This window comes from Scylla paramamosain, chromosome 35, assembly GCF_035594125.1.
Source record: "Scylla paramamosain isolate STU-SP2022 chromosome 35, ASM3559412v1, whole genome shotgun sequence".
NCBI classification, from domain to species: Eukaryota; Metazoa; Arthropoda; class Malacostraca; order Decapoda; family Portunidae; genus Scylla; species Scylla paramamosain.
Window position 1 is genome coordinate 13,732,982 of NC_087185.1, and position 23,682 is coordinate 13,756,663.

A 23,682-nucleotide genomic window follows, 5' to 3' on the forward strand; every position below is an offset into this window, starting at 1 on the left:
TATCAAGCACAAAATAAGTGTAATTAAACTAAAAATACCTTGGTTGTGGTTGGAAATGAAAGAACAATTCTGGTATTGTATACCAATACCAATCTACATAATGATCAAGCAAATATGAGAAATCAAGTGTCAAAGAATAATCTTCCAGCTTGTATTCTGCAAGATTATGTTAATGAATAAACCAGACAATTCAAAAGATAACTCAAACTGGGTGCTCTGAAAAATACAAACATTTAGCAAAAAAGTCATCAAATCCTACATAAGACAGAAATAAGATGCAAAGTGCGAGCAGGGATGTGGCAGGCCTTGTTGATGGGCTGTGAGTGCTTACGTGGGACCCTTGAGAAGAGGAAAGAGAGAGAAGAAGGGCGGCGGTATCACTGGTCACTGGTCTTAGAGGCTGCTAGCTGCCAGGGAAGGAACAGTGCGAGTGAGACTACACCTTCACACCCAAGCTCTCAACTGCTCATGAACTCTCTTGTTAGTCCATTACATTATCTCTAAAAACCTTGAGTGTGGCTGTCAGAGAATCAAAGAATTAATATGATCTTATTTTCACCTTATAGAGAAAGAAACAAATAAAATATAAAAAAATCACCACCTATGAAGCAAAAAACATTATTGAGTTCATGAACCATTGCCAAAAAAAAGTATGTAAATAAATAAACAAATACAGAGAGAGAGAGAGAGAGAGAGAGAGAGAGAGAGAGAGAGAGAGAGAGAGAGAGAGAGAGAGAGAGAGAGAGAGAGAGAGAGAGAGAGAGAGAGAGAGAGAGAGAGAGAGAGAGAGAGAGAGAGAGAGAATTTGGAAAGAATCACCAGATTCTGAAGTAGATTATGAAAATTTTAAAGAATATTAAATATTAATGATACACATTTTGTGATACATATTTATATATTTCCCTCCAATCCAATTACAGATCATACTAATCATACTGAGATAGGACTGCATCTACATCAAATAAAAAAATAAATAATTAATTAACAAATAAATAAAATTTCCAATTCTCTTTGAAAATTCTGAATCTGGAGTTTCCATCTCCAACTGCCTGGAGTGTAAGGCTCCAGCAACACATATTCAGCAACTGCTACATATGGCACATGTCAGTCTTATATGTAATATGCTAAGCACTGTTTAATATAAAATCATGTTGGCTGTAGAGTTGGAGTCAAGCACTGCAAGATACATGATGTTCTCCAACCTTTTTTCCATGTCTTTTTCAATATTTTGAGAATGTAGATACTGCATTAGGCAATGGAATGCTAATAATCACTTACATATAACAGAAACAGTCACTAGATCACCATATTTCTGTGATTCATCTAATGATGTAGTATTTCCTCAGGTATGGTAAACACATTTTGTGGTAAAATTAATAAACTGCACAGCATAAGTGCACAAAATTTTTTTTTGCATAGAATTATGCTATGTACTTATGTATAAATTTGTGAAATAACTAAAGAAATGGTGCGAAGTGAAATATATGAAACTGATCCTCATCAATGTGATGGGAATTTGTTAATATATCATTACATATATTCATGGTTAATGTTGCCCATGTATATTAATGTAGTTCATTACAAAAAGTTTATTGCATATATATAATAAACTATGGTCTCACTGATATGCTGGAATCATGAACACCAGCTGCTAACTTCACAGAAAGAGCTTAGAGCTCACAGAAATCAATCTAGGGGTAAGGCTCAGGCCTCACAAAACCCACACACCCCATTCCCTTGCTCGAGGGGAACAGTAACCACTCCCTGTCCATGAAAAATCTTTAGTGACCTGATCAGAGTTTGAACCTACACCAGATGAGTGGCAGGTAAGAGTACTCTTGGATGAGCTACAGAACAGTGTGTGTGTGTGTGTGTGTGTGTACTATGTACATAATCATCTATTTGTTTTCTTACAGCATAGAGTCTAGCCTGTGATACCCCATCTTTTGCTGTGTATGTGTATGTGTATACCAACTATTAGGTGTCTATCTACTTGTCTTTCTTGGCAAGTGTTTCTTGCCAATCCTATCTTTCCTTCACTTTACAGTGCTCAACATTAAATTAGTCCACTATGGAAGTGGCTAACTAGTTCAGTATCAAATTTTGCTTCATCCTTAAGAGGGACCTAAAATTGCACCAATACATCACGCTGCCTTTACAGATTGATGTAATAGTAGGAGCTTCCAAGCCAACCAAGCAAACCCCAATCAGCCCCTGTCTTACTGATTTTCTGTTCTAAGCTCTGTCCGGCTTGTGCCCCCTCTTGGACCACGCTACCATCCCTTTTGAGCCTCGTGTTGTTGATATGGGCAAGAAAATGGATCTAAATGCACAGACCACTGCCCAGATCATTGCCCTAAACTAAAGGCATCTGGTCTGTAAACAAAGGTAGCCTCTGAACAGATCAGTGTGTGTCCAAGGAGTGTCTGGCGGTGGGTTGCAAAATTTGACCAGGAAGACGGCCACACATTCCCTACCAGCAAAGAGGCCTGGCACAGCCAAGAAAACAGATATTCATTCTCAGACTACTGTAAAGTGTGAATTAGAGTCTAACCCATGTGTGACAGCAAGGAGAGTAAAAGAAAGAAACCTATATACATTTGGTGAGTGTTCTGTAAGAACCATTGATGGATAAACTGTGAAGCTGGGGTCCATCAACTCTGAGAAGAAACCCCTTTTGATCCTTAGATACGAGAGGAATAGAGTGGTTTTGGTTCCCCCCACCTAAAAAAAAAAAAAGTGTGTGGGATGCTGACAAGTGGCTAGAGATACTGTGGAGTGATGAATCCAATTTTACTGTCACAGACAATAGAGGCAGATATGTGTACCATTGGCCAAGCAGCGACCTTCTTGACCCTTCCCTATATCCAAGTTGACTGTTAAACACATTGGCAAGACAACAGCTGAATGGGGTTTACTTGGTGGGCTCAGAAGCTCCTACTAATATGTTACTCTGTGTGGGCAGCATGATGCACTGATGCAATTTTAGGTCCCTCTTAAGGGTGAAACAAAATTCAATATTGAACTGGTCAGTCACACCCAGGGCAGACTTATTCAACATCAAGCATTGCATCTCCCTCTCTCTCTGCAAGAGGATTAACATTCTGCATATAAATGTAGGTGTTAATTAATTTTACAGTATTCTACAAGAAAGCAGGTACTAATTTACAAGGGCTTCATTATTTTTCTTTCCTACAGTAAAGGTTTCACTTGCATTTTCCATGCATACTAATGTGGTCCATACATGAGGAAATATGCAACTGTGTAATCAAAATAGAAAACAGCAGTTTTCTCAATGAAATACCAAATCATTATAGGCTTTCTAAATACGTACATTACTGAAGCTTTGCATATTTTAAAATATTAGGTACTTCTTATGTCTTAATGAAGCCTATATATTGAATCACTTAATCCTTCTAGTTTCATCAAGAAATGTGAGTTAATCTTACTAAATGAATACATGAATATATCATCAGTAAATATATTCAGCATTACAACACTGTCTTGTCTTTCCTGGAGTAAAAAGTTGGAATTCTTTTAATGCATGAGATATGCACACAACCTACAGACCTACTAGAGTGTAGCACCCTTTCCTGTACAACACATTATGCCTGCAGAGCACCACAATGCTTCATGATTCACAACTTAAACATTAAATTCAGGCCACTTAGAAATACATCACAGCTTTAAATAAGTCTGAACCAATAATGCTGTAAAATACTGCATGAGTTAGTATGTGGCTCCTTGGGCAGTGCTGATGAATACATCACACAGGATAAAATTTATGAATAATATCAATTTACGAATGTTATCACCCTACAGCCCACAAAGTGATTAAATGTTACAAATAAGAAAGTATTGCTGCTGTGGCTGCAATTAATGAGTAAGAATTATTTGGATTTAAATATCACCATTAGGTATGGTAACACTATGAATAACAGCAAAAGTCAATATACCATACAACTTGCCATTGTTATTTAAGTGCATTAGGTTTAGAACAACATTTCATTAGTTACTATGGTTACTACTTCATAAATTTATTTACAAGACATTATTTTGTAAGTTTTATAATCTTATAACCATTTAGTTATATTCTATTTCAGTTAGTAAAAGAAAATGAAAATATTGCCTATTTAATAAAAGAAAAGATTTATAGCAGACGAACAAAGCAAAAATATTCTTCTGCAAAATTATAAAATATGCTTGTATTAATTGATCTCCATAAGACAATGAAGTGTTTCCTTGAAAGTACTTTTTTTTTCTAGTGAAATATTTCATGTACTCAAAAAAGGTGCTACATGAAAACCAATAAAATACAGTATAGCAAATGTAAGCAAATAATACAACTAATCTAAAAAACTTTCAATACACATAAATCAAATGCCAATTAATTACAGTTTAATTCTAGCCCAAAATCACTGTTGCAAGATTGCTATCATAAAATTATTCAAGCAAATATGATGCAATTTTAAACTGATTTCTATCATAATAAATACTCTACTGAACTAAGCCTGACATCTATAATTACTGCATGTGAATAGTGATGTTCAAGAATTAATTGAATACACTGGTACATTCTTAAGTGGTTTGCTGGTGAAAACCACTTTTCAACTTTTCTGGTATCTGGAAAACCAAAAAACCACAAGCAGCCAGAAGAAGCAGCCTGTAACTGATCAACAAATTGATGTTCTAAATACTGGGTAAACACACAATGATTTTAAGCTTTTCATGCAAACTAGAATAAATAGTAATTATCAATACTGTCATTCTAGTATATTTTCATACAGATAAAAGAAACTAGGTGGGGTGACAAAGCTCAGCAATAAATCTGAAGAGAGTAGGAAGGAGCCAAAACAAAGGACAGACAAACAAACACACACACACACACACACACACACACACACACACACACACACACACACACACACACACACATCCTCCATTACGTACACAAATTCACACAGGACAAACATTAAACATACGTACATACAAAGGCATGTTGTAAATAAATAAGTAAAATAGACGACTTAATATACACTTGAATAACACAGATGCTTGCTTGCTCGTCACGCATAAACGTCATGTCAAGGTCAGTGCATCATTATGTACTTGACTAACACACAAAACATTGGCAGGCCCCAAAACTACAGTGGAGGAATGCCAAGAGTGCGGAGAATGATTCACTCCGAGACACTGCCCAACATACAGTCACCACAGCGAGATAAGAGGATGCACGTCTTTTTTTTTTTTTTTTTTTTTTTTATGTATGTGTGCATTTAAGTTTGTAGTCTCTCTCTGCTAGATGCTCTGAAGCACATTTGCAGTTTTTATTTGGAGCAGTCTGTTCAACATTCAGGCAATGTAACTGTACTAGTGTGTGTGTGTGTGTGTGTGTGTGTGTGTGTGTGTGTGTGTGTGTGTGTGTGTGCGTGTGCGCACACTGTTCAAGTGTGTTTCCAGAGAGAGAGAGAGAGAGAGAGAGAGAGAGAGAGAGAGAGAGAGAGAGAGAGAGAGAGAGAGAGAGAGAGAGAGAGAGAGAGAATTATCATATAAATGAAGAAACATAAGACATATGATAAAACCAGAGAAAAAATAATAAATAAATAAAAATAAAAAGGAATTAGCTTAAAAATTACTGTACAACAATGTTCTAGCAAAATCCCAGTTCAATTTCTGAGTTTTTTTTTTACCATTACTTACACATATATTAACAAAGTACTGCAGGAGTATGAGGGTCAATGACCAACTGTACCAGGACATACAACTATAAGCATCAATGAGTGATGGAAAAATTTTGTTAACTCCCTTCACTTTCAGGAATTTTAGTTAAAGCAGGAAAATAAGTGAAAAGTCAATCTAACATAAGTTTCCATAATTTCTTGCATGAGTAGTAAAAATGTTTCCTTCCACAGATGTGTTGCAATCTGGGATAAAAACTTGTATATCAATTCCAAGACATATCCATACTGAGTGTAAAATTATTTTTCTACATTGCCAATCTCATCATGATACAGAAATAAGCAAAACAAAGGTTTTAACAAGAATGTTGGAAGCGAGAGTAAGAAAAGATGAATAAGAGATAAGGAGTGGTGGGGATCAATATTTAGAGAGTGGTGTGTACATGATCAACAGTTTGTTTCTGTAAACTTGCTCATTAGTAAGAATTTTGATCCACTGATTTGAATTAATCATCAAAACACTTTGGGGGAGGGAGGGGATAACTTTCACCAATGAATACATATAATGATTTTCCATAATTATTAATATGTAATGTTTTAGAAGTAAAGTATAATTGCAACAAAGACTGAAAACATTCAGAGAACAATAAAGAATTTTAATAGATAATTGAGGAGACAGTGTCAAGCAATTCAGAATATCATAAATGCAGATGAAATAAAAAGCACATCTCATTTGATGGAAATGCAAAAAAATATATATTCTCTGCAATCCACAACGTGTCTTATAATCTCTGAATACATTTGAACTCCAAGAACTGAGTGATGTGAATATTTGGAGTAATCGGGACTGGAGCATATATCTGAGTGTACATAATACATATAAGATACACTGAATGTGGAGGTGATGCATGTAATGATGGATGTTAGAGCATTACTAAACATTGCAACACTGACGGGAGCAAGTACCATGAGCCGACAGTGTGTTGACTCGTGCATGAAGTGAGTGCGGGTGTGTGGTGGTGTTGGCAGGGCAGGCAAGGGGATGGGATAGGTGGGGGGTATTCTGTGGTTTGGTTTGCGTTGTCAGGAACTCACAGACAACGACTCCATTTCATCCAGCGACTCTAGTCTAGCGATGGGAGCCTCGGTGAGGGATCGGAAGTCGCCCCAGGAATCAGGCTCAGAGCCCTTGGAGTCCTCCCGCCGGGGTGCCCAGGGGTCCAGGGCTGAGCCTTGCAGAGGTGAGCGGCACTTACGACGCCACCGGGCCTGCGGCAGCACCACAGCAGCCATGACCCATGTTAGTCACAAAGACAAGACTGAATCCCACACTGTTACCAACTCATAAGCTCCTGCCTCTGACACTGAATAGGTGGAGCTCTGACATAACAAGGAATGGCCTCTTTCTCTGTGAGGCCCAACCATGGTAGCCATGATGGCTCCTACTTTTATGTGAGCCACAGCTGGCAATCATGCTGTAACACTGAACATGTTGAACAACCAACTTCTACAATTATATGAAAAGTGTGTAGGTCAGTTATGGCTACCATGCTGTATCATGTTCCACTGTTATTAAAATTTTGCAAATATTCCCTCAAAATATTTTCCAAGTCAACCTAAACCAACACACTACAATATGCACATTGCAGCACACTTATATTGATTTTGCTAAGCTGCAGCATGTAATCTGATATGCATCATCAATTGTGGACAGACTCCTTCAGGCCTACCTAATTATTAAAAATTCCACCTACTGATTTTCAAAAGTTAGAGAAGAGAGGGAAAAAAAAAATAATAAAAAAAATCTGTCCAAAGAAAAATATAAATTTCTGTGACAAAACAGTATAATATACAATTGTAGTGTAATGAGGTTGGCCTTTTCATATCATAGTGTGATGATGACTGACTTGGACATTCAATGACTGGCAACTACATCAATGTGATCCTGAAAACCTTAAAAAATTTCTAGTCATAATCAATTATACTCTATCAATTTCACATAATGGGAGACATTTCACACAACATTAACTGTTCACATGTCCACACATGAAGGAAGCACACCATCTACAGGCAACTGTACCCTACACTCCTACATACAGTCAACTCACCACTGACTCATGTACACAGTCATGCAGATGACACCATTATCCAGAAACAGAGTCAAGAGTAAAACAGAACCTGAATTACTAGTACAGGATAATTTAGATGTGGGCAAAGAAAATTATGACTCATACTATTCAGAGTAATAGTGACATTAACATAACTTCTCATCTTAAAAAAAAAAAAAAAAAAAAAAAAAAAAAAAAAAAAAAAAAAAAGGTCCTTCCAACTGAGCTGAATAGCCTACATCTACTGAGATGCAATGCTCTAAGTCCTGTGTGGATGATGTGTTGCTTGGATGGACTTTACTGGATGGACCTAACAATGCACATCTCTGCATCTGCTTGGTGTTTTCCAAAGTTTTCTAGGTCTATAAAACCCACAAGTAATGTACTGTAACAATTCATTACCAACTCTATATAAGCTTTTATGACAATTCATTATTGATCACTTCCTTTAGAAGAAAATTTCCACCTGAGAGCATTGATAAATATCTGGCTGTCAGTGTTATGTGCAATGGGAAAATCTAGTCAATTTTGTTGTTTCTTGTCTGAGTTCTGTCTGTTAAGAGGGCTGACAACATTAATAATTGTAATGGTATCAGGCACAGTAATTTGTGCATCCTAATTTAGTTCTTATTTTCTAAACTATTTCATATTCCTTACTTAAGTCACAAGAAAAGTTGCAATGTACTGGTCTTAATGAAGACAACTCCCTGCTTCTTTGACTATGCTAGTTTAAAAAGCCTTACAATGTAATCTAAACTTGCTATGTGTATTGAGCTTCACCCAGTACAACAGCCTCGCCTCATCTCATCATGAGTCTATTAATGAATCATGATGAAAATAACCTTCCCTTTGTATTTATTTCAATAAAGTTATTGACAAATATGCTTGATGATGGAAATGTACAGTACTTTCTATGACAGGATACTAACTGCATAAAATACAAATAACAGGGCTTTTTCTAATCTTTGTTTCAAGACCATCTAATGCACAACAAAATTTTATTATAAAATCAATAAAAAGTGCAAAATATCTAATCTTCCTCAAAATCTAGACACCATAGGCCTTCTAGTATTCCTACACAAATCTATAAACTTCAAAATTATTTTTATCAGCCATTCTTGCAGTGGGTTGTGAATGAAAAGTGATAAATCTTGTACATTTACATACACTGTTGTTTTCACACATACTTTGGGTCTCGCAAACAATTAAGGTTTAGCTACACAAACTTCATCCATAGCAGTGCACCGAAATAAAATGATGCAAAATGCTTTTCTTTAAAAATTACACAATCTATATTACACCATCAGCAGCAATTTTCTTCTTTAATGGCTTTCAATGAACCATCTTTACTCTTTTCATATGTTTAATTTTTTCCCTCATCTGTAAATATGAAATCAGTGTCATGCATATTTATTATTACTCTATTTTTGCATAATTCTTACATCTACCTAATAAAAAGAAGATAGATCAAGCAAATGATCAGCACTGTACACTTGCTTGTTGTGATTAAAAGTAACCTATGATATCAATATTTTCTGTGAAGATGCATCAGAATCTACTCCATCTGCTGTGGATACTTCAAAGTAGAGAATTACATACATAAATATATACTGCATCAGAGGTATCTCCCATAACACTTCCTTACCTTAGAAATAAAATCAGTTATTATGTATGTAAAAAAAAATGCTGAAATTCAAATATTGTTAAAAATCAAGACCAAAACCAAATAGCAGCAGTCTAATCTGGAAATGAATAAAGCATTAAATATCACTGCCATTTCATCCAACACATCACTGCATTTTACCTGTGTTAAATCTGAAGGCTGGGATTGACTGCGGGGTGGAGATGGTCTCAAGGAGTCTGAGTCCAAGTCTGGAGTGAGAGGCATGGAAGGGCATTGTCTTGTGGTACCCCCAACTCCTCCTCGACCAGGACCACTCAAGCCTCCAAGGGCTCCACTCACTTCTCGAAAATCAAGGCCTTGATGGGTGGAGCTGTCACTTGAATGCCCTAGCAAATCCTCCACCCTGAGAATACAGTATGACTTGTTTCATTCCACAGCTTCAGTTAAATCAAATAAAATTTTTCTCATATCTCAGCATCATACTAAATGAATGTTCACTATATACTTGCACCATTGCAGCACTTTTGATTACTGATCAAAGGCTTTCATTGATAACTCACTGAGGTCGAGTGATCTCCAGAGAGCGGTAGTGGTGTCTTGAGTGCTTTGGGGTGTCATCATGCAAGGAGGCTGTTCGTCGGAACACTTTACCTTCTCGTCCATTTCCTCCCCGAGAACCATTTCCTCCACCACGACGATTTTCTGGACTCTGAAAATTTTTTAAAAGTTAAAAGTTTTTAAATGTCCTGAGAAAAGCCAATCTCATCAATTATATTATCTGCACATGTTCAATGAAGAATCAATAGAATATGGTAGAAAATCATTTGCTTAGAGAATAATTGTTCTTAAAGTATAGGGTCCAAATTTCATCACAATAATCCCTCACCTGATCAGAATCCATTTGGGACGGTGAAACTGATGACTGTTGTTGTTGTTGTTGCAGAATAGAGAGAATGTGACCAATGTCTGATGTCACACGCATCTCCAAGTGCTGCATTTGCCTGGGGAAATGTTTTACAAAATTAAGTATTGTGTCAATATAAGTTTTGCTGATATATGGAGCCCAGTTTCTTTCTTTACCATTTCTTTTGTCATCTGATAAAGAGTAAAATTTACTGATTGAAGATATACTGAAGCTGGCACAAATAATCTTACAATTTTGACCAAAGTTAAAAAAAAGAAATTGTACAAGTTTTAAGATCTGTACTGTATGAAAGTCAAATTATGGAAAGAATAGGACATATCAATAAACATCACCATACCTGCTGAACTGGTCCATTCTAATGAACAAGCGAAGGACATCATTTTTAAAGTCTTCATCATCATCATCATCCTCCTCCTCCTCCTCCTCCTCACCTTCCTCTTCCTGTTCTGCATAAACAAACATTGCCATGCTCTCAAACACAGAACAGAAACAAATAACTACACTCAGGCAGAGAATCCTTTATCAGGAATGCTTGTGACATGTGTTTTGGATTTCAGATATTTCTGAAGTTTGGAGCACACACACACACACACACACACACACACACACACACACACATACACACAGACAAAATTTAGATGGAGTTACTGATTGAAAATTCAAAGTGTTATAAGTACTGAAAGTATGAAATTCATCAATCAACATTGTAGTTTAGTCCAGCTGGTCATGAAAATACTCAGAACACAACCATTAATCCATCACAAGGCCTATTTCAAAGTTTTCAAAGTAAGTCAAGTATCTTGTAATTCTCTGAGTACTGCATGGAAAGTGAAAACTGAAACATATCTCTTTTCAACCCACAGTGGCAGAAGGCTAAGCAGTAATTTTGTTTTGAAAAGGTGTACTAACCAAGGCTTTACTGTATTTGTGTGAAGTATGCTCTGAAGTTATACCTGTTGTGAGAGAGAGAGAGAGAGAGAGAGAGAGAGAGAGAGAGAGAGAGAGAGAGAGAGAGAGAGAGAGAGAGAGAGAGAGAGAGAGAGAGAGAGAGAGAGAGAGAGAGAGAGAGAGAGAGAGAGAGAGAGAGATATGCATCTGCAGGTTTACTGACATCCCTTGGGGGTTAGATACATCATCTGGGCACTCTCAAACCCATCAACTAGCAACCTTACAGGTCAGTTCATTAGATTAAGTAACATGTTGCATGAACTGAATATGAATAATAAATTTTACTTATGATATTTCACACAATATCTTTTTGTGTTGTATTGATTTGAAAGGAACAATTCATAAATTATAAGAAACACCAGCACTCAAAAAACTTCATGTGTCCAAGGCTCCGGGATAAAGGATTCTAAACCAACAAAACAAACACAAAGACTGCACATGAGGCACTGGTAGTAATTATGATCATGCATAAGAGAACATGACAAAACAATGAAAACATGCAGTTGAAAAATAAAGCATGTCTACTTAATTAAAACAGTTCTGGTACATGTGGGTTTAGACAGAATCTAGTATATTTCTTCTTTTACTCTTAATTATTTTCCAATTCTTTACCAAAACTGATTTACTGAACCATGGGTACATTACTGGTAAAAGAAAAAAAAAAAAAAAAAAAAAATGGAATCTAAGACATTGAACATTTTGACAATAGTTTCTAGAATCATAAGAAAAATAAAATTAAATGGATTTTCTTTATGGCAGAAGAAACATTTCAAGCTACAGTACAAAATGGGAAGAGAGAGAGAGAGAGAGAGAGAGAGAGAGAGAGAGAGAGAGAGAGAGAGAGAGAGAGAGAGAGAGAGAGAGAGAGAGAGAGAGAGAGAGAGAGAGAGAGAGAGAGAGAGAGAGAGAGAGAGAGAGAGAGAGAGAGAAGCATGAAGAAAATGCTGCAGTCACACATGCCAGCCAGAGGTACAACAGCTGCAGCACAGCACAACACCAATGGGGCAGAGGCACAACACTCTGGGATGCAACAACCCACTACCTGGTGATGGCATCTAAGCGCAAGTTGACCTCCACAACTTCCCGACTATGACTGTGAGTGCCACTGTGTTGACCCTCCACAGGTAAGGTCAAGCTGGAGTGGCGGGCATGGACTCGCCGCTCAGGACTGGCACTACCTGCAACTACCGTGCCATACAAGGTTATCAAAAGTCACCTGCAGGGAGGAGCTGTAAGGAACTACAATTATACTTAGGGCAACTCAAGTTAATACATAGAAGCATGTACAGTATTGTGTAATGACTGAGATGGTTGCAACAATAATGTTCACTACTTCTATGAACTTGAATTGTAACAAACAAGATTTTATAATAAGGAAAACTTGGGAGAGTGAGACTAGTTATTATAGAATTACACACACACACACACACACACACATATATATATATATATATATATATATATATATATATATATATATATATATATATATATATATATATATATATATATATATATATATATATTGAAATCTCAGTATTCAAGTAAATCTACAGCTAAGAGAGAGAGAGAGAGAGAGAGAGAGAGAGAGAGAGAGAGAGAGAGAGAGAGAGAGAGAGAGAGAGAGAGAGAGAGAGAGAGAGAGAGAGAGAGAGAGAGAGAGAGAGAGAGAGAGAGAGAGAGAGAGAGCTCCTCCACTACCAGCAGTAATAATACCAGTAATGTTACAAACTATGATACTATTTTCTGTCCCTCTCTCCCTCTCTAGACACAACTGTCAATATGGAGTGATAAATGGCTGATAATTTTCCAACTAATGACAACATCCCTACTCATCTCGGCAATCCCTCTCCAGCCTGTGTGAGACTGCCTCACTGCAACGCTTAATACATTATTTCTGCCTTGTAAAAACATCACCTGATTCCTGTGGGTAATATTCTGTCAGCATTGGCAACACATTCTTAATTACATCTAAAACCTCATAACTTTTCTTTCATTTGAAATGCACAGCATTTCTCAAGTCTTACATATGCATTGATTTTCCAGACATACCATTTTTGGTATCAAATTACAGAGCATAGAGCACAGAGCATGTGTCCTCCAGGATTTTGGTTTGCATACACATACATTGCTTCATCACATATGCAGCACATGAGTGGTTTTAGGAATGGTTGGTGGAAATTAAATAATGATGATAATGATATGATTGTTATGATGAGAATATTCATAGTAGCATTTTTTTTTTTCAAACACAAAAGACATAAAAGCAGGTAACTCAAAACAGCATTGGCAGACATGAGCAAGATAAATTAGAAAAGGCACAGGTAAAATCATTGTATGGAAAGCCCACAGGATCCCTAAGCATAAAAATTATTAAAGTAAAACTGTAGCAAAGAGGTTAACATTTAGAATGTTGATTTAATAATCAAGAAAAGTATAAGCAGAATTCATAAAAAAAAAAAAGAAAAAAAAAAAAAAAAAAAAAAGAAAAAAAAAAAAAAATATATATATATATATATATATATATATATATATATATATATATATATATATATATATATATATATATATATATATATATATATATATATATATATATATATATGTATATATATATATAAGTAAATAAATAAATAAATAAATAATAATAATAATAATGATAATAATAATAATAAAAATAATAATAATAATAATAATAATAATAATAATAATAATAATAATAATAATAATAATAATAATAATAATAATAAATAAATAAATAAATAAAAAACAAAAAAAACAGGCAATGGTCTTGCATTAGAGTGTAAAGATATGAAGCAGCTGAAAAGCAGGAAAGTGCATATGCAAGATATAAATAAATTAATTATATTTATCAAAATTTCATAATAAATATGATTAAAGCAGTGCAAAAGATAACATGTTCATTAATGATTTATTGCAATAAGACTTAGTTTACTGTTTGTGTTGTAAACTTAAAAAGTGCCTGCCTGGGAGACACTGTATGAAGCCAAGAGAACATAACATCGCTAGGAAAACTCATACTATAAACTGCTCACTCATTTATTAGAAGAATGTTTAGAGAAATGTTAGAAATGGTAAAATAAAAGAGGAAGAATATATTTTCCTTCCTCCTCTCTTTCTTGATTGCTTGCTTGCTTGTCTGCTTGCTTTGAAACCACACCTTGTAGTAAGGATTTGTGTTGAATCACCATTCAACACAAGGTAGCCACTGATGTCTGACAATAAAAGCAAGGATAGGTAATGGGAGGGGAAGGCTACACCAGGGGAGGAGTGGGATCAGGAGAGCTGCACAGGATATGGAATACTGTATGACAACACAGGTCTTGATGGTGAGCAGGAGGGTGAAATGACCTTGAATGAATGTGTCATATGGGGAAGTTATTGGAAATGAGAAGCAGTCACAATGACCAGATAGAAACATGAAAAGGGATGCTCTGGATCAGGACTCTTCAGCACAAAACAGGACAAAAAAGGAGCAGGACATACAAGTAGAGTCCTTCAGGATGACTCAACACAGGAGCAGGAGGGGTTGTTGAGGATGAAGGGTGGGAGGGAGGGGAGTGAAGGACTTACTAGGGGCAGCGTTTGTGAGGAGTGGGGCATCCTCTTTTCCGTGGGGTCCTGGGGAGGAGCATCTGGACGTTGACCTTGATTCTCGCCCTCCAACACCCAACGCTGAGGTCATACTTGAGAAGGCTCCTGAGGAACACAAGACCTCATTGTGGGCGCGAGGGTGAGGGAGCGGGAGAGCAGGTCTGGACACTTGTTCAAAATGAGGGTGTGGGATTGGCAAAATATACATTTTAATAAAAAAAAAAAAAAAAAAAGTGCTTTGGAATTTCTTAATTATGGGATATTTTTACAAGGTTCAGATTTACTACAAACTTAGGCCACTTTTAGGAAATTTATGGGATGTTTATTGAATTATCCTAAGTTTACATATTTTTCTTCAGTAACAATTTATTAAATTATCAAATTTGATCTTTCTCTTACAATGCAATCACAATGGTGACACTAACAGTTCATGAAAGTGGTACAGCCACATGAAAAATCTCAACTATCATGACAAAATGATATGTGCAACTTTTTATTCAAAACATCAAAGAAAGAACTATTTCTCAATATCCGTTTCTCAATATCCAGAGATCTATAGATGGTTATTCTTCAATTTGTCATCTGTATTTACTATAGTCAAATTGTATATAGAATATTAACGCAAAGATCTCGTGTATATGTTTTATTCGTACATGTCATACCCAAACATACTGGGCTCCTATGAGGTAAGCTGCATGTGCTTTGTAAACCTCATGTGAAAACTAGTGAGACTGATGACTTCAACTGAATGAACTAAGTATAAACATTGTTTGCTGAAGGATCTGTTTTTGCAAAACAAATAACTCTGCTAAGTCTCCTTCCATTTGCTCCTGCATTATAATAATCCAATTAATATCTTTTATATCATGTACCTTTGTATGGGGTACAAAAACTTACTTTGAATATATGTATGTATCCTTACTCAAGTAATATTGTTGCACATGTAAGACAACACTGAACAAGCAGGAGAGCACATCCAAAGCTGCACTTTGCTTTAAAATTACCATGACAGTCGACAAAGTGTACAAACACATGACAATGTTCAGAATATTTGTGGCATGAATAGTATTTTGCTATAACAATGTTCCAGTAAATTTAGTTTTACTAGCTTTCATGGATAAATATAGGTATTAACCTATACCTAGCTGCAATATACAGGATTTAAACTACCAGTATTATTCTTTATCCATATCCACTTTCATTAATTGTTTCAAAGTCACATGTTCCTAGCTGTCATGGATGTTATGTGTGTACAAATTAAGCTAAATTCATACTTTCATTCCAAATTTACTTTGATTTAGTTTAATATTAAGCTTATAAGCATTGCTTGCCTGCATCATCTTTGCCTCCAAATCTAAAGTGTCTATGCTTCTGTTGGTGAAACCTTCTTGACATCAATGAAGCATCTGTGTCAGTATTTACCCATTTACGTAGGAGAGTGAGTGAGTGAGTGAGTGAGTGAGTGAGTGAGTGTGTGTGTGTGTGTGTGTGTGTGTGTGTGTGTGTGTGTGTGTGTGTGTGTGTGTGTGTGTGTGTGTGTGTGTGTGTGTGTGTGTGTGTGTGTGTTTACACCACTGATGAATTTCTATATTTTTCTTTTTTTGGTCATGTCTAAACAAATGGCTGTACCACTGTCATGTACCTTAGAGAATTTCACAAAAGATTGACCAAGTACTCAAGGAACAAGATGATTTAAGTTTTAATTGTTTTTTTTTGCATACTCAAAGACATACATTATATATCTCAGAGGTATACATGAATACTTAATGGAGTTCCTGTGTGCAGACAGAAACACAATAAGATTTAAGAAGCTGGGAAGGGCTCAGGAGGTTATCATACAATGCGTATACCAGGAAAAAATACGTACAAGGGACGGTCATGTTCTCCAAGGTTGACTGGTTTATTTCACAGAGAAACTCAAGCTATATATTTTATTGTCATTAATGATCATTCAAGTAACAATAAACAGAAACTTTCAGTCTGATACTTCCAACAGTATGTAAATCAATGGGAAAAAAAAAAAAAAATCCCACAGGCCTTGGAAAACCTGCAAAAATTTCCTCACACAGTACAGTGTCATGCAATACTGCAATTTTTGTAGTGGCATGCATCATGCAGCTTATCAGCATAACTTTGCACATTTATTATGGCAAAGCCTAACTGTTTAGTTCTATAAAAAATACTGAACAATGCATCATGAATCAAGCTGGCAGAGTCAAGAAAAGCAGTGATCCAGAAGCACAATTCATTCATTTCCGGCTGAGTTCACGTGTGGATGAGGGTGTGGTCATTTTCAGATAAAGCATATTTAACTTTCAATACAGCATAGAAAGATCATTTTGCATATTGTTAGACTAATAAAGTTTATCATCTACAAAATAACCCCTTCACATCAAGTTGAATCAGCCAAATACGAATGACAGACTTCCAATAAGGACTGACAATGAAAGGGGAGTGGTGGATGGCAGTGTGATGGAGGGGGTGATGGGTACAGGGGATAATACTGCTTGCTTTTGGGCTGCTTGGATCATGAGGACAGACAGTATCTAGATGATTTTAAAGGGCCTTTAGCCATCTTTTTTTTTTTTTTCCATTTTATATTTTCAGGGGAGAAGTAAGAAGGATTGCATCTGAAGTATGTGTGCCTTCCACTGATTGTAGAGATATTTTTTTTAGACATAAACATCGCTCTTGCTTTGTACTACAGTCAGACAGCATTTTTTAACCAAGACAATTTCTGGCTGGATCCAACCCTAAAAGGGTGTACAGTATGCACACCTTCACTCACTACCAATGCACAGCCACAGTACAGCTTAATTCCAATGATATCACAAGATTGAATGGTGGATCAAAACTTAGTTCAGGCTTTGCTGCATCATTATCTTTTGTCCAAAATGTTTAATAAATTACAACTCAACTGATAGATTCTGTTTTAACATAACCAAAGACACATCAATTTTGAATGGTCCCAGTCACAATGTACCATCTACCTACACAGAAAAGAAGAAAGAAAACTACAGTGCATAAAACTTTCATAAGAATAAGCTTGTACTGTAGCCAACAAAGGTCCCTCCAAGTTATCCAGAATTACTTAATCTAAGTCACTTCCAATCAGAAACAGCAAATACAACACTGACCCATACTAACAAATCAGACTGACTACCAGACCCATTTTCTGCCTGATAGCTTTCTTTGTTCATCTGAAAAATCAAGAGATAATGTTGCTGCCTTCCTGTCAACTTATGGTGATGCAACTGACACATACAATCTATATAATTTCATAAAAGTGCTCGCAGTTCTGCACAGCATTTTGTTTCTAAAATCAAGCTATACAAAGGTATACTTCAGAAGGTACTACAGGTATGTTACCATTTTCCCTGCATACTTAAACTCTGGGATCACATTTGAACTATATATATATATATATATATATATATATATATATATATATATATATATATATATATATATATATATATATATATATATATATATATTTAGAGTACAATTTGCAAGTGTGGCTTCATGGAAATTATAATAAGTGAAATAACCTCTTAAGATACAAATAAAATTTTGCAAATGTTGAACAATTTAGTTATATCATAAAATACATCTACCTTGTCTTCAACTTTGTAGTTGCAGTTCAATGAAGTATTCATGGGATAACAACAGACAACATAGTTTATCTTTTTAAACTGAAGGACACTTGTCATTACAAACAGATTGCTTTGGTCATGGTAGGACTGCTGCAACAATAGTGAATAACAATACAATAACAAAGCTGCCCTTGTTCCAGAAGAGTGGTAGCATTTACACAAGAGTAACCAGATGACTATAAGAACTGCTGTGAACAAAGTAGATTAGTTACTAGCACAGAATGATGTTTTATGTTTGGAGGGCTGTGAACTGAAATACCAATATAGTGAATGCATCTGATGAGTTGAGAAAGAACTGAGATATCAACTGTTTGTTACAAGAGGTATATGCCACTGTTATTTCCTAAAAGACAAAAAGCTACCAAGAAGAGAGAGAGAGAGAGAGAGAGAGAGAGAGAGAGAGAGAGAGAGAGAGAGAGAGAGAGAGAGAGAGAGAGAGAGAGAGAGAGAGAGAGAGAGAGAGAGAGAGAGAGAGAGAGAGAGAGAGAGAGAAATACTGATCAGTCATAAAATCATGTAATATAAAATTCAACTTCTCTGGCAGAAGGATAAATGGTATGATACCTGCACTGTATTCTTGAAGTGTTTTAAAATGTTACCATAAGTACTTAGCCTAAAAATATATGTCAACAACTTTTCTGTTTTCAGTACTTGCACCCTTAAAATTAACAATGTCATTGAATAAGTGACAGAAGCATCAATAATATATATATATATATATATATATATATATATATATATATATATATATATATATATATATATATATATATATATATATATATATATATACACACACAATCACACAAAACAGAACATTTCAAGTCCATAGTCACCCTCTTCCTTATATTACTTTATCATAAATCTAAGTCTATCTATATATCAGACTGACATCCCCCTTTAAGGGGGGTGGCCAATTAAAGGTGTGTACATCAGGGTTTGGGGGCAGTGAAATCTCCCCTACCAATCTATGTGTTGTTTCAACATGGGAGCTATAGTTTTGATTATTTATTTGAATTTGTAAAGAAGTTTCTGCTGATTAACAATTCTTATAAATTTGATCATTATTGACTAATATAAAAAAGTTTATATGTAAATATTAAATAAAGTTAATATGTAAATAACAAATAAAATCTTAGAAAAATGAGCAAAAGTCAACTTAGTATCCAAAATTATAAACATATTAATCAGATGTTTCAACTTTGAAATGCATTTGAATTCTTACGAAAAGAGAAACACTTACAACTACAAGTCTGGATAGTTATATGACTAGTAAAATAATGACAAATTATACTGAGATATAAGAAAATTACTTTGATGACTTGTCTTCGCTTAACACCAAAACATTAATACTAGTGTAACTGCTAAAAGTGATTATTCAATAAAAAAAATAATATATTCTTCATGTTATTCAAGATTTTTCCAGCATACATTTCCCAATAAATCATTACAACATGCGGCCTGAATATCTTCATGCTTTCATTATACAAAAAAAGTCTTTGAGCTTCAGCAAAAATCTTGTCACTTCTCAAGTGGAGGAAGATCATGCAGTCAGTCCCCAGCAAAACAGCTGGATAGCTGGATACCTCATACTCCATAAGGGCAAAAGTAGCAGCATAAATGTCCAGCATATTCAAACATGGTAAACACAGCTATGTAACCACCACACAAGCTACTCAAAAAAAAAAAAAAAAAAAAAAAAAAAAAAAAAAAAAAAAAAAAAAAAAAAAAAAAACCTGAATTTTCCTTTGAAAAAAAAAAAAAAAAAAAAAAAAAAAAAAAAAGAGAGAGAGAAAAAAAGTAAACTGACGGGTATTGACTTGTAAAATTTGTTGGTGGTGAATGTGAGGGTGGAATGGAGCAGGGACACTAGTAGACAAAATTCTAGGTTGTACACACAGACATTAAGCAAGAATAATTCTAATAATTTGCAAGATATTTTTCCAAGGGAATGTGTGGACTAAGTGAACAATATCAATGCACAATGCATACTTGAAAAATCAATTCCCCACTATTCAAAAGTAGAAAGTGGTAAAAACACTTAGAGGTGGGCTAAAGGACACCAAAATACTCAACGTGACAAGGGTATAAAAAAATGTGCATGTTACCAATGCAAAGAACTACTTTGGAAACATTAGTCTCAAAAGTTTTTCTGATATGTCTATGGGGGGAGGACATATATTACAGGGAGGATAAAACCATTTGCAACACACATGAACTATACTTTCAATGCTTAAAAAAAATAAAATAAAATAAATAATAAAAAAAAACCTCAGACCTTAGCACAAACATTACCTTAAAGGGGCACTAGGAGACAAAACTATGAAAATCAAGGGACAAAATAAATACCTGAGGGATACTGGTCTTACCCGATCTACTTTCCGATCTATGCACCTTACCCTCCACTCTATGCAGGCGGAGGTCAGTAAAGCTACGTTTGAGCTGAGTAAGGACCCCTACGGACGAAAATACACACAGGTTGTTAGTTTTTACTGGCAGACAAGGAGCTAATAAATCCTTGCAGACTGAAGGGGCTGGTGGTGTTGGGATGTTAGCTAGTAGCACCAGTGGGAAGACATATCAGTGAAGTGTTTGTTGGGATGGATATATGACTGTATTAGCTACTACACACTACAATGTTAGGTAATTAGTTACTGGCACAGCCTAACTTCTGTAATGTATGTATTAATATCACAAATGTAAACATTGTTTCTTAGCTTTTCAAGGAGAGAGAGAGAGAGAGAGAGAGAGAGAGAGAGAGAGAGAGAGAGAGAGAGAGAGAGAGAGAGAGAGAGAGAGAGAGAGAGAGAGAGAGAGAGAGAGAGAGAGAGAGAGAGAGAGAGAGAGAGAGAATTTCACTGTTTGGCCTCATAGTAATAAAGGTATGTAAATGGAAAATCATATGTCTGGTTTCTATTTGCATGGTTACAAAGTCTCATCCAAGTGAAGCACCAAGTCATGAATTAATATTTTTCCATTCCATCACAGTAGGTGTGAATCACCAGTTTAGACACTGCTGAGATGTGACATCAACACAGTTGCACAGCAGCATTTACAATGTCTGTTCAAATAGGTAGTAGTATTGTTTTTGTCCTAAACTCTTGCACATTCACTGTACGTAGCAACAATTTTCTTCCAATATTATTCTTATAGGACTAAAACTAAGTCTGTAACACATATAAGGATGGAAAAGTTATGTTCCTCACTTGTGACACAAAATACATGTACAGGAATGTCAAGTGCAAATTCTGACTGAATATTATCCCATATGCAGAAAAAAAAAAGATAAATAAATAAAATAAATAAATAAATTAATTAAATTAAACAATCTTCCTAAATGTGCACAATTCTTGGGAAGTTTGTCACACAAATAAGGGCACACTTTATACAACTGATATGGAGGAAATGCTGTATGTCAGTGATGGTGGGCAGGCTTCTTCATGCAGGTATCATTTGCCCACTGATAGAAATGAAGATCTATGTACACAGCACAGTATGTTAAGGATTTACTGAGTTTATCCAACATGGAGAGATGACTCATACTTTACACTGAAATGAAGTACCACAATACACTATTCTGGAAACTCTACTGTTAAACCTTTGTTTTTATTCTTATCTGACCTATTCTAACCTCACAAACTCTGATGCCTGTTCCTTAGATCACCCTAGAGGGCATAGGGGAAATAGGAAAAGTTTTTACTTAATTTTGTTCAATCACTACTGTTGCACACTTCATCCCCATCAACCTCCCATCCGTCCATTAATTTATCTTTAGAAAACACAGTTCTCCCTTCTCATGAGTGGTCTTTATCTTACACCAGCAACCACACCAACTGCTTGTCATCCTTCCTTCTTCCACTCTCTCTCTTTCTCAGCAGATCATCTAAAGGTGTTGCATGTGATCCCTCTACTGGACTATGATTTGCTCCTTCACTTTGGATCAATGCAACTTTCACATCAAGTTTTTCTTTCATCCTCTTTCCTTCCATGTTTTTTTAAGAATTCATTTTTAAAATTAAATGATCTATAGCAAATATGACATTTTCACGCAAGAAATTTTAATCTATTAGTACATTTTATTTCCACAAGGAACCTAAAAAAAATCCATAACAGAATTCTATATAAAAGCTAATATTTTTATTCCTTTGTGTCCTTTCACTAATTTGCAACCACTTACTGATTGACCTGTTCACTACTTCATTATTGGTAAGTTTTGGAAACAAACTTCACATTAATGCAATGCTTTACTACTACTGCACTGCTTTATACAGAGTTCATTATATACTACTACACATTCTGGTTTATGTTAATAACTACTTGTATTATTTATCTTTTAATAACACCATAATTTCTGAAAGTATTATCAGAACCAAACTGGGGTAAAGTTTAGTTTAGACCTGCAATAACCAGTCCTTTGCATCACCATCTGTGTGTGCATGGAGCTTGGCAGCGCTGGCAGTCATAGCAGCCGTATCCTATACATATGAGGGAGTTGAAGCCTGGCAATGGGCTGGTCAGATAAACCAAACACATCATATTGACAGATGAATCAGGAATTACTCTTAGTTGTTTCAGTCATGTTGTTTGGCAATGAACACTCATCAAAAAGATGTAAAAACAAGTAGAGAAAGAAATAAGTTGCAGAGGTTATAGGGATGGGAGCTGCTTTGGAGAAAGAGAAGTGAAAAAATGTGATGGAGAATAGATGTGTGTGTTGTGTGTGTGTGTGTGTGTGTGTGTGTGTGTGTGTGTGTGTGTGTGTGTGTGTGTGTGTGTGTGTGTGTGTGTGTGTGTGTGTGTGTGGAGAGACAATATGATAAATGATACATAGTGAAGGAACCAGGACCTGTCTGAAGGAGGGTGGAAGGTGCACCATCTAGAAGAAGGGTACATACAGGAGGGTTAAGAGAGTCTAGGAACAGGAGAATCTCGTTATGGATTCGAGCACATTAAGGGCAGTGGGGTTAAGGGTCACTCCTTCGAGAAAAATCTGCTTACCATAACCTGGGGATATATCCGCTGACCCAGCTGCAGAGGTAAGGAATTACCTTTGATTTAGAGTAGAATCTCATCTAAGCATAAAATTACAGTACTTAACTAAAACACTTCCTTTCATTCTCCTTTCCTG

The 23,682-nt window shown here is 35.6% G+C and overlaps 1 protein-coding gene across 30 annotated transcripts in view; it reads right to left on the reverse strand.

Moving 5' to 3' along the window:
• The window catches only part of LOC135090675 (potassium voltage-gated channel unc-103-like), a 132,383-nt gene that overhangs the window by 9,122 nt on the left and 99,579 nt on the right, over nucleotides 1-23,682 (reverse strand). For 10 of the 30 annotated variants that reach the window (XM_063987668.1, XM_063987644.1, XM_063987643.1 and 7 more), the window contains 8 exons: nucleotides 23,553-23,582; nucleotides 20,924-21,010; nucleotides 14,878-15,003; nucleotides 12,326-12,467; nucleotides 10,297-10,411; nucleotides 9,971-10,119; nucleotides 9,591-9,813; nucleotides 6,774-6,947 (listed from right to left, as the gene is read on the reverse strand). In XM_063987668.1, coding sequence (XP_063843738.1) covers nucleotides 6,774-6,947; nucleotides 9,591-9,813; nucleotides 9,971-10,119; nucleotides 10,297-10,411; nucleotides 12,326-12,467; nucleotides 14,878-15,003; nucleotides 20,924-21,010; nucleotides 23,553-23,582 — 1,046 coding nt within the window. Of the gene's footprint in view, nucleotides 1-331; nucleotides 408-6,773; nucleotides 6,948-9,590; nucleotides 9,814-9,970; nucleotides 10,120-10,296; nucleotides 10,412-10,672; nucleotides 10,782-12,325; nucleotides 12,468-14,877; nucleotides 15,004-20,923; nucleotides 21,011-23,552; nucleotides 23,583-23,682 lie in introns of those variants that run through there. The other 20 variants (XM_063987654.1, XM_063987647.1, XM_063987661.1 and 17 more) reach the window with 16 other exon arrangements.